Here is a 14,534-nt window from a genome sequence, read left to right on the forward strand (position 1 = left end):
TTGAGCCTTTTAACTTCCACACCAAATCAAACTCAGTTTCAATATATTCTTTCAAACAATAATAGTACTCCAAATATGGTATGTGTAACAAAAAGATTACAAGATTAGGAACTAAATAAATTAAAATCCAAGTTAGAGGTACACAAAACAGCAAACTAGAGTAACAGGCTGGCACGATGTCATGTTATGTTTGAGTAGGTATGAGTATGAACTGAAGCAAAAAATCTGCCTTTTATTTTCCCTCAAAAGTCTGTATTTTGAATTTTAAACCTGGTTATGCCTATTATTTTAGAAAATATTTTTTTTTAGAAACATATAACCTAGTATGGCAAGATGATGTCATATAGATAAGGAGGAAACAATCCAAAACAGAAAACAAAAAGAATTTTTTGGTTAAATTGAAAAAAATTCTTCAGTAAAACCTTTGAGGCGACCGAGTTTAACCATGTATAAACAGAAAAAACGAATTCAACACTACCACATCACTGAGAATAAAAAAAGAAACACAGAATCAAGCACTTGGTTTGCCTAATTTAAGCATATATTAAACTTAAGACTTTCAAGAGAAACCAGAATGTTGAAAATTCCAATTGGAAGATACACCAGCACGAAATTCAAACATGGAAAACATGTGCTTTGATTAAGAATAATTAAGGTTTCCACAATGCAGGAACAAATTAAGTGGAGGTGCATTCAAGACAAAATACAGGAAGCATTTCTTCACTTGCAGAACCATGGAAATCTACAACCCCATTTTAAAAAAAAAAACAAAACTGTAAAATGTAAATAAAAACAGAATGCAATGATGTGCAAATCATGCAAAACCTATACTTAACTGAAAAGAGTAAAAAGACACCATGGCAAATGTTGGAAGTGAGAATTTTGAATTTGATGCCAGAAGCCCATTTCAAAAAAGTTAGGACAAGGGCAGGTTTACCACTGTGTTGCATGACCTTTTCTTTAGGCATCACTCTATAAAGTTTGGAAACTGAGAGACCAATTGCTGTTTTGAAATTAAAATGTTTTCCCATTCTTGCCCGATATTGGATTACAGCTGCTCAACAGTTCAGGGTCTCCTTTGTCATATGTTTCACTGAGAGACAGGTCTGGACTATAGGCAGGCCAATTTAGTACCTGGACACTTTTACTACGGAGTCATGCTATTGTAATTTGTAAAGAATATGGTTTGTCTTTGCCTTGCTGAAATAAAAAAGGTCTTCCCTGAAAAAGATTTCTGAATGTCAGAATACGTTGCTCCAAAACCTGTACTGTATATAGCATTCAGCATTAACGGTGACGTTTGTGATGTGAAAGTTACCCGTGCCATGTCCACTAATGCACCCCCCATACCATCACAGATGATGGCTTTTGAACTGTATACTGATAACAAGCTGGAAGGTCCCTCTTGTCTTTAACCCGGAGGACGTGTCATTCAGGATTTCCAAAGATAAATACAAATTTTGATTCATCAGACCAAGGGACAGTTTTCTACTTCGCATCAGGCCATCTTAAATAAGCCATGTTTATATACAGTTTGTTTTTTGCATGGTAGAGTTCTAACTTGCATTTGTGGATGCAGCAATGAACTATGCTCAATGACACTGGGTTTCAGAAGTATTCCTGAGTACATGCAGAGCTTTTCACAGCAGAGTCATGTTGGTTTTTAATGAAGTGCCACATGGAAGCCTAAAGATCACGGCCATCCAATATCTTTCACGGAATAATCAACTTTCTGTTTCAACATCTGATATGTTGTCTTTTTTCTATTTTCTATTAAATATTTATTTAAATAAATTTTAAAAAATCACGTTCTGGTTTTATTCTATATTTTACAGTGTCCCAACTTTTTTGGGAATGAGGTTATACAGCAAACAGCAGTCAAAGCAGATAACTTGTGGTGTGGTCAATGCTGATGACCAAACTGCGCTCTTTAATCGCCTTAACAGGTCTAACTGTTACGTATGTCTTCCTTTATAAGAAAAGTTTCAGGAAATTTTCATGTGTTTAATAATACATTTAAATTAACTTATGATACAGTTTGTTATTTGGGTGCTTTTAACTATATTGCTTTGTGAAAGTTTGCCATGTAAATGAAATCTCTATCCAACCATTAAACACCTGCAGGCAGTGTTGTTTAGTGGTGAACAAACTAAACTCTTAAACAGCTGCCAACTCAATTCCTGCCTCTGGCCCATTGTATGACCCTATGCAAGTTACTTAACTGTCTGAGATGCAATTCTAAAAATACATCAACATATGTACTGTACAATGCATCAACCCTGTAAAAGACATTAGAATTGAGTTCACTACATAGACAGACATTATATAAAAAAACAAAGCTGCTGAACTCAAATAACTTAGAGAAAAGTTACAGGGACAGAAGCCTATCCTGGGTATCCTGGAAAGCAAAGTAATCAAAGTGAGACAGAGGACAAGTGACATATCAACATGCGACAAGTGGTCATCTCCTGCCACTAGCACAAGTAATGGCAAGTACATAAAAAATTGCTGCTTAGAAAAGGTTACATCATTTCAAATGATTTGCTGTCTAGTCTACATTAAATTGCACCTTCTGTCAAATGTGCAAAAAGGGAGTCATATTATAAAGGAATGACACATTTAATATTAGATCTGCAGGACTGGGTCCTATATTGCAGCACAAGTTAAAAGCACACCATGCCTCAGGAATGATCAAAGTAAATCTAATTTCCGTTAACGTCTTTTTAAATCGCTAGGACAATATTAAAGAAGCCTACATTACTGTTATGGCACTTTACATACATCTTTCGAACCACACGCATTAACCTTACTTTAAAATGTGATCATATCATCTCAATTTAGATGTTTTAAGAAAAAATGTATTTTGTTGGATCAAACTGCAATAACGTCGCACAAAGCACAAAACCAGGTGAGTATACGATTAAGAAAAAAGGATCTACATCTTTTAAGTACACATGTAACATTTCATCTTTCAGAAAAAAAATATTGAGATGAAGACTTTGGCAGCGTGCGTAGATGTTCACTAATTTCAAGTTTATATGAACTAAATTCGGTAGGGTTCTCCGAAGAATGGGGACTCGCGGCCTCGGTGGTCAGACACTGAGATGGGGCCGCAGAAGTCCGCACTCACCAGATGTGAATCAGGGGCGGGAGTAAAAGAATAGGCCGGACCGCAAGCAGCAGCCAATCGCACGCAGTTATATCACCAGAAGCCCGCATCTCAAATCAACGGGCCGCTTTCATCCCCCTAGTTCATTAACTAAAGGCTGCGCGTCTTACAAATCACAGCGCCTTAACAAATCTGTGACGGGGCAGCTTAGCTGGGGGGAAAACGGAGCTGTAAGATGAAGCCCAACCGCTACAGTAATCAGAGAGCTAATTATTTTAAAATACAGCACGGGCCTATTCACATTTTTTCACGTCGGGCGACTCCCCTACCACTTCATTTTTTAAATTAATAGTATTAAAAACAGTCGCTTGGAGAACACGTTCTCCATGTACAAATAAATCATTATTTATCTCTACATCGATTCAAAAATAAACAACTGGCTCACAGTACGTTTCCGGCAGCAATCGCTTGCTACTCAAGCTTCAGCTTGCTATCTGGTAGGCGGATGCACTCGCAGGCAAAACCGGGGACTGACAGACGCTTCAGATAAACCCTACCGAAACGAGCCAGGCGGCAAATCGCAACAAGAAAATACCGCTCATCCCAAAGAGGACAGAAACAGTTATCCCCTCCCGTTATTTTGCAGTTTACCTACTGTAGAAAGACACACTTCGCATCGCGACGATGGAGTAAAACGGGTAAATAAATTAGTGGACAGAGAGCGGGCCGGCTGCAGAAAAGACTTCGCTCTGCACAGCTGGAAGCCCCGGGTTTATGCACTATTGTTGTCCCCGGCTACCTCATTTCGCCCCGCCAAACCCGGGAGAGGTGCCTCCAGCCGGTGACCGCCCTGCTCCCCACCTCCGTGGCGGGCCGCCCTCGCCCCGGGCCACGCTCTTTACCTGGAATAAGAACGTGCTCCAGCTCGGCTCCATCGCGACCGCCACTCAGATCAGGGACCCACAGGAACTCGAGCAGCGCCGACAACAAAGCAGCCCAACATGGCAGCCGCTACAACTTCCTGTAACCCGGACTGCACCATTAAGCGGCCCGCGGGGAGAGCAAAACATAGGCGAAGCGTCGCTAATAGTACACCACCGTATCAGCGAATGACACCGTGCCGAACCCCGGGTAAACTTTGTGCAGTGAAATCGAAGCCACTGAGACTGACATTTCTTGGCACACTGGCCGGACACTGTGGACGTTCGGCAAGACGGCAGTTTCCCCTATTTGCCTCGGATCCGGAGGTCCGTAGCTTGGAAGATGGTCGCTAGTCCTCCTCGCGCCGCTGCGCGCCTCTTACTGTGTGGCAGATTTTGGTTTAACGTATTTAGCTTGTTTTCGGGGTCGCCCGGGTCATTTTATATTTTTGGATGCAAACAAATATCAATTCATAAGGCCTTGTTTTGGAATGTGCTGTAATGAATCAATTTAATGATGGATCTTTATATATAAGATTTTTTTTGTTTGTTTTTAGCTTCAGGGGACAAAAATTGTATGTATCACTGAATCGAGATTTTTTTTTTTCTGCAGAAGCAGCATATGTGAAGTGCCTCTTTGATATTATGGAATAATGGCTATCCGGAACATTTTTTTTTTAGCTCAACGTCAAGGCGATTCAGCACCCTAGTGTTTGTTCTGGTATGCCTGGTTCCTTTTGATTCCGGTGAACCCCTTTGGTCAAGGCACAGTCCCTTAGAATCAAATGTGAATTTGTTTTGAAGGGCTAAGGGGGGAATCCAGGACAACAGTTGTCTCTCATTTTATTGACTGACGTTTTAGGTTAGTGCAGATGACCTCAAGACTGACCTCAAAGACCTTTTCTGGTGGTGCATGAATCCCGCCCCCTGCAGAATTCCATGACATTTGCACCCTATCATTCCCCCCCTCGCCCCCCAAGTAGAAAGCCTGCGTAGTGGTTTTTAAGGTTTCAAGAAAACTGAAATTTTCCAGGTGTCTCTGTGAGAAGTCAATGTCCGGTTGCATAACTGGCTAGACCTGCTTCCTCTGTCATGTCCCTTGGCAGATGGCCAGTTTGGCCTCTTTTAAATGGGGTTTAATACGAATATCTTTTTTTTTTTGGTGGGTGTAGTAAATTGCACTATTCCTGACGCCTTTCTCAGTGTTTTCTAAGTTCTCTCTCATCTGGCTTGTCAAGTGTTAAAACACTAAAATCGCTGATCAGACTTCTCATCATCCCCCTCCTTTGACATTTGTATTTTTGCCCTTTTGTCATCCAAACAATTATGCCAGGACAGGGCATAAGCATTCTTTTTGTGTACCATATATTCTTTAACTTGGTACCGCACTTAAAATTATCTGCCCATATATAGTTTGTCAGTCTGTGACATTTTGAGGTAAGACACAAGATTTGTTTAACATATTGCCATTCTTCAGGTGCAGATTTGAATGCACTTATTGCTTACCTGATGACCCAATATGCTCAAGCAGAATGCCTTTCTCAATATAAAGCCTCATTGCTGTTATAGTTGTCCTCCAGAACAGTGGTCTTATTGTCTCCAAAGATATTCCTGTAAGTTAGGCAGTAGCCGAACAATTTGTTTCCAGCTTACCAACTGAAATGTTGACAGTAAAGTTTATGGGGCATTTCAAATCCCTAACGTCATTTCTTAGCACTTCTTCACACCATAGATCAGGTGTGCCCAGCTCCAATCCTGGAGGGTCATAGTGACTACAGGCTTTCATTCTAACCATTTACTTAATTAGTTACAGGTTTTTGCTGCCAATTAACTTCTTTTAATTGAATCGCTGTTTAAGATTCAGACCCTTTAAATCAGAGGTGAGTGACCTCAGTACTGGGTGGGCACAGAGGCAGCAGGTTTTTGTTCCAACTCAATTGCTGCATAATAAGTCGTTTATTGCTGATGATGCACTTATTGCTTAAGTGACATTTTTCTTCTTCACTTTAGTTGTCTTGCTTGTTATTTTAGTCTTAAACAGCTGCATTCACTATTTTTAATTGCTCATTATTAGCAATAAGGTATAAACGACAGTTCTCCATCTTGCTTGTTTCTGTTTACATCTGTGTATTCATCGTGCACTTAATAAAGTACTCACAAGGAAACTGAGAAAGTGAAGAACCTAAAATTTTGATATCATATGAAAGGAAAAAAAAATCGATGATTTAAGAATGACCTGGCATTGCAGTGCTAAAACACTAACAAGCCATGATATTAAATAAGACCTGTTATTGGCAAGAATTGTTTTCCAATTAAGCAACTGGGATGAAACAAAAACCTGCAGCCACTGTGGCCCTCTAGAGCAATAGATGTTGTAAAAAAAAAAAAAAAACATTTGAAAGAGGGGGCAGCTGCTGCCTCACAGTTAGGAGACCTGGGTTCGCTTCCTGGGTCCTCCCTGTGTGGAGTTTGCATGTTCTCCCCATGTCTGCGTGGGTTTCCTCCGACTGTCCAAACACATGCAGGTTAGGTGCATTGGTGATCCTAAATTGTCCCTAGTGTGTGCTTGTTGTGTGTGTGTGTGTGTGTGTGTGTGTGTGTGTGCCCTGTGGTTGGCTAGCGCTCTGCCCAGGTTTGTTCCTGTCTTGCGCTTTGTGCTGGCTCCAGCAGACCCCCGTGACCCTGTGTTAGCATGTAGCGGGCTGGAATATGACTGACTGACATTTGAATGAGCATTTGGAGTAAAGGACACCTTCTAGTACCAGCTCTGTAAATTCAGTAATGACAGCTAGGTTGCTTTGCTTTGATTACACATTACTAAGGAGGGGTGTAATGTACATGTGTGCATGCATGTCCCATCACAGGAGATGTGGTCAGTGTGTGCTGTGCGCAGTGTGCGCAGGAAGGTCCTTTGTGTTTCTGTTTTTCTGGTTTGATTTTGAAGTGAATTATTTCATCTGTTATGTTGCTTTTATTTGTTTTATTGAATAATATGCCATTGCAATGTTCTGCTTTTCAAAAATAAAAATAAAGTGTCTGCATGACTTGATCTGGCTGCTTAACATTTTTACATGAAGGAAAAACTTTATCATGACAAATTGTTTCTAAAGCAATTCCTTTCTAAAGGTTTCTCCTTTTGGGTTTGACTCAATTTTTTATCTTAACTTCAATTATCATAAGGCTGTTTTTGATTTGGTGATGTTTCGATGATTATCCCCACCTGACTTTGATTTTCTCAGTCTTTACCTTTTGTAAGAATCAATAGATTTTTTGGTATGAAGATTCTGTTGGACCCTCACAGACCAAGGGCATAACCCACGTGTGGGTGTGAGTGACTGATTGAATGACAGTAAGAGAGAGAGAGAGATAGATAGATAGAGATGACAAAGCACATAAAGAACAGAACTCAGAAGACCCATTCCACTGCTTAAATCACTGGTCTGGGTGTGCAGCTACCAGCGAGCCTTGGGAAGAAAGTCAAAGATTGTAGTGGTGGTAATAGGGTTGGAAGGTGACCAATGGAGTAGAGAACCTCCAGTAAGCCTCACATAAGTGAACAAGAGAGAATGCATTTCACATTGTAATAAGCTACTAGGTCCAGTGATGATAAAATGCCAGTCAAACAATAGTATAAAAAAATCACACAAAAAGATCTATCAATATATTGTCACATTGTACAACCACCAAAGAACAGTATTAAAATACAATATATCTCATTATCAGTTATTCAAGACAGAAAGCAGAAACACAAATAAATATTCCTAAATTTCCAATTTCTGTTCAATGGGCAAAGTGCTTAATTGTATTGTACATAAGTGATAGTGTGATTCATGGTAAAATACCAAGAGGCACAAATGCATGCACCATTTAAATTGCTTCGCAAAAAATCAGCTAGTGGGCCACTTAATAAGGGCTCTAGCTTTAAGATCCCAAAGTGGAAATGAAGAGCTTAAGATGCACATGTGCCCACATGAGCAAACATATAAAAAAAAAATCAAATATTCGAAAAACAGTTTTTTTTATTCTAAATAAGAAATGACATTAAGCATATCATGAAAAAGAATGATTTGGCTATACAGTAAATGTTTTAACAGTGTGTTGAATTATTTGATAATTTCTCTAGATATTTTCTTTTTTTTTTTTTGGATTCTATTAAAATCAAATAACATTCCATACAAATAAGTCAAGTTTTACAATACTAGTTTAGAAACAAATCAACCCCTACCCATGAGAAAGAGAGCTAGGCCAGCAGATTAAAACTTTAAACTAGTAAAAATAACTAAATAGATACATTAATTAATGAATAAAAATAAATAGAGTAAAAAAAAATAAAAAAAGACGTGAGAGAATCTGCTTCTGCAATTAAAATGCTTATTCTAAAATGGTATTAATAAGATCCTGCCAGGTTTTGAAAAAAATTTGTACAGATCCTCTATGTGCGAATTTGATTTTTTCCAATTTCAGATAATATATACAGTAACACTAGCAAAATACCCACACTTCGCAGCGTAGACGTAGTGTGTTAAAGAAGTTATGAAAAAGAAAAGGAAACATTTTAAAAATAACGTAACATGATTGTCAATGTAATTGTTTTGTGACTGTTATGAGTGTTGCTGTCATCAAGGATTTGATTATCATTATTTCTTTCAATCAGGTTCGTATTTGGAGGATGTGTTGTGTTAAAGGTACATTCCGTGTTTGTCAACCATTGTAAAGATAACAGGTTTTATTCATCGAAGTGTTCACTACCCAAACTGGTAACCTTTTGATTTGCCTACGAATATTTATTGGCAGCGTGTCTATTGGATTGCTGCTGACGGAAGGCCTTTTATGGTCAGGCACTGAATTACGTGAGAGGCGTGGGTATGGGGGACATAATATAGGCAGGCAGCCAACTACGTGGGAGGCATGATGATGGGAGACGCAACTCCGCCTCACACGGCGACCGAGCTGCAGGCTATGGCCGTATATATGTACGTAAGTAGGATTCAGTTATGACCATTACACATAGAATTTTGAAATTAAACCTGCTTAACGTTTGTAAGTAAGCTGTAAGGAATGAGCCTGCCAAATTTCAGCCTTCTACCTACACGGGAAGTTGGTGAATTAGTGATGAGTGAGTGAGAGAGTCAGTCAGTCAGTCAGTGAGGGCTTTGCCTTTTATTAGTATAGATCAGTTATCCAGTGACTTAGAATAGGAGAGTGAGGATTCTTCCAGTTGAGCAAGATATTTTCTTTTTGCAAAACAGCTCCATCTAGGAGATGGGGACAGGGTGCAATGTCACACTTGCCTTGAATGTGGAGATGCCACTGGAAAGAATACTCTGCCTTACTCACTCTTAACAACATCTGAATTTTTATTCCTTCGTTTACGGACATATCGAAGTGACCAGGAAAGATAATCTTATATATATTTTGGTACCTGCAATTTTTGTTTATATGTGTCTGCCAGGTCAAAAGATTACAAGTAAAGAAATGTAATATTTTCTATATTTAATATATATTTAATAAATTGGGTTACGCATAGTCAACATACTCCACAGTGTGTCCACCGTTGGAGTGAAGAATCTAAAAACTTGTTTAGACAGGGAAAGGATAAGACACAGGATTTAGGATAAAAAATGGAAAAAAACAGAAGGCTTAGTTAAGGCTTTGCACTGTAGCATTATGCATTCTTCCTATGTAAAGGCCTCTAGGCAAGTGCTTTTAAGCTGTCTGATTTAGGAGTTGTAAGAAAAAAGACAGGAACAGATATTTCCAGCAGGAAGAGGTGGGTGCAGGTGGACAAACACCAGAAGCGATGTTAATGGTGTTAAGGACGTCAATTTTCCGGTATGCAGAGGGAGGACAAGAAAAGGTGTTAGTACACAGCGCCAACCCCTGGAGTGGCAGGAAATTATCATCACCTGAGCCTTTAAGCTGTCCCTTATGCGCACGTGCATGACAAGAGCTCAATGTCAACATTTAAAAAAGTGTGCACTATTTTTGTGTTCATTAGAAGTACTTATGAATGTTTTGAAATCACTTTTAGTTGTTTTTGTCTCGCACCTCCTGACTTACTGGTACAAGAAAACCCTCGCATATGGCATAACGTTTGACTCCCCACTATTTCTGTAACTCTAGACCACCCATCCATCCATTTTCCAACCCAATGAATCTGAACACAGGGTCACAGGAGTCTGCAGGAGCCAATCCCATCCAACACAGGGCACAAACCAATCCCGGGAAGGGTGCCAACCCACCGCAGGGAACTCTAGACCTCAAAAAAAAAATATATATATATTTTTGGACCTTATTTTGTGCAGGTAATTAAACTCTTATGATAAAGAATAAACCAATAGGTGTCTTTAACAAAAATGTTTAGAAGGACTTTAAGTTTGCATGTCACATCAACTGACCCCAGGGATACATGCCTTAATGGGACATGAGGAGCTAAAGTTATTCATTTTCACAAAACTCAAAAAAAAAAAAATAGGGAACAGTAAATAGGTATGAGGAGTGTTGTTTTATGCTATTTTGAGGTTGCTGATCACAAACATGTAAATATATTTTATATTTGATTTGTTTACTGACGGTCCTAGCCCTGTTAGAGTCACTCCCAGAAGGTTCAAAATTTCAAACATAAGCATGTAGCGTATCATTTTAGGCTATTTCAAAGCCAGTGATTATGAATATGATATTATTTTTTACCAGGAATCTAGCCTTCTAAGGACCTCTATCAGAAGGTTTAAAACAACAAATTTCTGTTGTAATCAAGAATATTTAAACTTACACATTTACGTGTAAATATTTCAAATAACTGACACAACTGTTCTTGTTTATTATGTACTTCTACCTCATGATGTAAATTATTACATTTCTTATGAACACCCTGAATTACGGTGATTTATGCTTATTCAGATTTTTTACATTTTTATTACACTTTTATTCATTTATCCTGTTTGCAATTAAATAATTTTGTGAAGTCCACAGTTGTGATAGTGGTTTGATGTCACAACAGCCATGCTACTGAGGATCAGCTTGTGGATCATTTGGCATCAGCTCTTTAATTTATTTTCTTTTGCACAATTCATATTCTTGCTAGTTTAGTTGTTTCTAAACATTTTGCTTGTAAAACAACTCCACACTTGAATTGTCCTTTCGTTGTGTAATTTGCTCTTTAGTGAAATAGACTCTGTCAATTGTCCTTTTTGGATTACCCACAAGCAGAAACAAGAAAGCCTTTCATACTGATGCCCTCATTCTTACAATAATAAACTTCTGTTTAGAGCATGTCATGAATATGTATTTTATTGTTTCTTAGAACATTATTCATTTTGAATATTATTGTGTTTCACATTTTTACCACCATTTTTTCGTTTCTATGTGGGAGACACAATTTTGTGACTTTCTGTTGTTAGTTATAAACTCTGGTGTCCACGGTCTGGTTTCCACCGTCTGCTTTCCCACATGTACAATATGTGACATCATGGTGCAAAATATAACAAAGCCCTCTCTACCATGTCTAAGTTTCTTTGTGCAAGTCTTTTAAATCTTATTAGAGTCTTCTAAATCTTATTAAAGAGCTAAGATTCTTGTATTTGTTTTTAGATACAATTTTGATTTTGCATTGGGCTTTTGGTACTTTGATTCTGACTCCTAGCTTTGATTTTAGCCCACTTTTGATTTTGATCTCTCTCATCTTCTGTTCATGCTATTTTTATGTCAGCCACTTTATTGTGACAGAATTAAGCATTATATTGAATGACCCTTACCTTTGTTTCATTCTGATATTTTGGTTTGCACTTTTATGTGTTTTTGCATGTGGCTGCTGTTCTGTCTTGTAAGGGATAGTAAAAGAAAAATAAAAAATGACCAAGAGAATCATAGTCTGAGAACGAGCAAAAGGTCAAAACCGTAAGTCAAAACAATTGAACATCAAAAATGGAAAAAGAACCATAAATCATAGTGAAACAAGGGTTTATCTATTGTGGAACATGGCCTGGACACAGACAGACGGACAATGGTTTGTCACCCAGCACACACATATTTATTATATACAATATTTACAAGTTTATAAGTCCGTGCACAAACCCAGTGCCTTCAGCACCAATTCCCCAAAGTCCAGGCCTTACAGTCCAGTGCCTGTCTTCTGGCCGCCTCCACTCCTCTCTCACCAGACTCCCATCTACTTCCACCCAACTCTTGGCTCCGAATGAAGGGAGGCAGCCCCTTTTATAGCAGCCCGGATGGGCTCCAGCTGTTCCCCGACACTCCTCCACAGACACTCCCCTGTGTGGCGGAAGTGCTGGCTGCGCACCCAGAAGCCCTCCAGGTGTCCCCAGTCTTCTTCCCCCCAGCACTTCCTGGTGTGGCGGAAGTGCTGAGGTCCAGGGATCTTCAGGCACCGGGGCGCCCCCTGGCGGTGACCACAGGCCCCTACAGGGTTGAGCTTCCAAGCTCTGTACCCGTGGTCCCCAGTGCAACCAGGGTGGTCGCCTCCTCGTGGTCTGGAGGAGGCGCAAGCCCTCCTCCGGTCCTCCTGGGCGTCCCGGCTGGGTACCACCCCCAGCCATCCGCCACACTATCAAACTTGGATACCCCAGTTCATGGAACTTTAGACTGTCACTCTGAAGACATGTCCAACAAGCAGTGAGCAGTGAATTCCAGGAACTGTTACCAAGAAAATGAAAAATGCAAAAGGCTCTAAAATCTTCTTCTTCTTTCGGCTGCTCTCGATAGGGGTCGCCACAGCGGATCATCTTCTTTCATATGGCTTTGATGTACATTAGAACTGATTCCTGTTTTTGACCCTTGCTTCATTTCTTGATTATTGTGTGTCTCCTGACCTTTTCTTCCTCTGCTCACTTCACTAGAGCAGTGTACATATAGTATTGGTCTGATGGCATAATTAGCCCAATCATAAAATGTGAACAAAAATGCAAAAGTAATTAATTTCCATAAGCTAATAAATTAAGCATAATGTAAATGCAGATTAAAAGCACATAATTATGGTTAAACATGACCAAATTCCAACAACTGGCAATGCAAAATGCTGAAAAACAGTAACAGAAAGAACACCAAACAGCGTAGAAAGAATAAATTAAGGGCTCTTTGCACACTAGCGTTTGGGGTGGGTCACACTGTTCTGCAGCCTCTACAAAAATGACTGCTTCTGAAGTGGATGCGTACTTATAAACATTTGAACCAGCAGTCTGTGACATGTACCAAGATGAGCTGGGCAAGTAAGGACACACACTTAACAGTAATGGTAGGTGCAAAAGTGTTCAGTGCTTTTATTGAAAATCAAATCAAAAACCAAACCATGTTCAAACAGTGCCATGTATTCAAAACATCTTCAATAAATAATCCAATAAAAATTATGGAGGTTAAAAAATACTCTTCTTCTTTGTGCTGCTCCCATTAGGGGTTGCCACAGTGGATCATCGTTTTCCATAAAATACAGAGAGACTATTCTTTTAAAACTCACATAAGCCCAATGTCTCCTTCTAAAATTTGGCATCCCTTCACATTATCCTGTTCAGACTATGCAGAAGGAAGAAACTATCCTGGCTCAGGTCCCCATTGCCAGGCCTTGGGTAACTCTGGAGCACTAAATCAAGCCACATACATCTCCCACTGCCATTTCCTCAGCGCCTGTAGGAGACATTGCATATCGGGTCACTCCTACTCCAAGAAACATGCACAGGAGGAGCCTTTTTCCCAGCCCCAGGCTCCATGCCCTGAGGCTCACTCCCAACCACCTGCCTTTGTTCCCTTAGCATGGCTCTATCTATCCTGTCTCTGTCTTTCTTTTCCTTTTAACCTCCATTTCCTCCTTTCCATTCTCTCTCTGTCCACTGTTTTTTTTACTTTCTGCCCCTTCTGCCGTTCAAGCTCCCCTTATCTCAACTTGTCTAATTGGGTGCAGGTTTGACCTCCAAGGTGCAAATCGGGTACCTGACTGACCATCATATTTTCACACTTCTGCTCAGAAGAAGGCAAGAATTGTGGAGGAATCCCAGGGCAAAAATCTTACTGCTTTCTGCAAAGAAAAGAAGTTGGATATCCGAATGCACTATGAGCAGGCAAAATGGACAAGAGGTGCTCATTTAAGGAAAGCTCTATTGCTAGGCATGAGAAATTGGGGTCAATTGTTCTAAAGGAAATGAAGTCGCAAGAAATTCATAATAGAATTCGGGGTTTGGAGAGTTATGATGATGTTCCAGAAGATGATTACATGACTGTATTTGAATAAATGTAGACTTCTGTTCCAGAATACTAGGGGTTGTGCCCCTGGCTCACTTCACTTGCCCACCCCTCTGGGCACACTGCACGGCAGCCACTTCGCGTCTCGGCCGCACACATTGTGAAGGGGTGGCTGAACACACGCTAAGGAGACATGGTCAGATCAGCAGCTGTCTTACTGCTGTCGTGCTTCGTGTTGATCATTTAAAAGCCAGTGCAGCAACTGTCCTTTTGTCTCACTGCCTTGTCTTGTGGGTCGTTAAAGTGTCTCCAAGAGA

General features: G+C 39.8%; 1 protein-coding gene across 2 annotated transcripts in view; it reads right to left on the reverse strand.

The window, feature by feature from the left end:
- Positions 1-4,338, reverse strand: part of LOC120531361 (vascular endothelial zinc finger 1-like) — a 61,935-nt gene extending 57,597 nt beyond the window's left edge. For both annotated transcript variants that reach the window (XM_039756689.1, XM_039756688.1), the window contains exon 1: positions 4,012-4,338. In XM_039756689.1, coding sequence (XP_039612623.1) covers positions 4,012-4,044 — 33 coding nt within the window. In that variant the 5' untranslated portion in view covers positions 4,045-4,338. The remainder of the gene's footprint in view (positions 1-4,011) is intronic.
- Between the last annotated feature and the right edge of the window lie 10,196 nt (positions 4,339-14,534).

Source organism: Polypterus senegalus, chromosome 6 (genome assembly GCF_016835505.1).
Source record: "Polypterus senegalus isolate Bchr_013 chromosome 6, ASM1683550v1, whole genome shotgun sequence".
NCBI lineage: Eukaryota > Metazoa > Chordata > Cladistia > Polypteriformes > Polypteridae > Polypterus > Polypterus senegalus.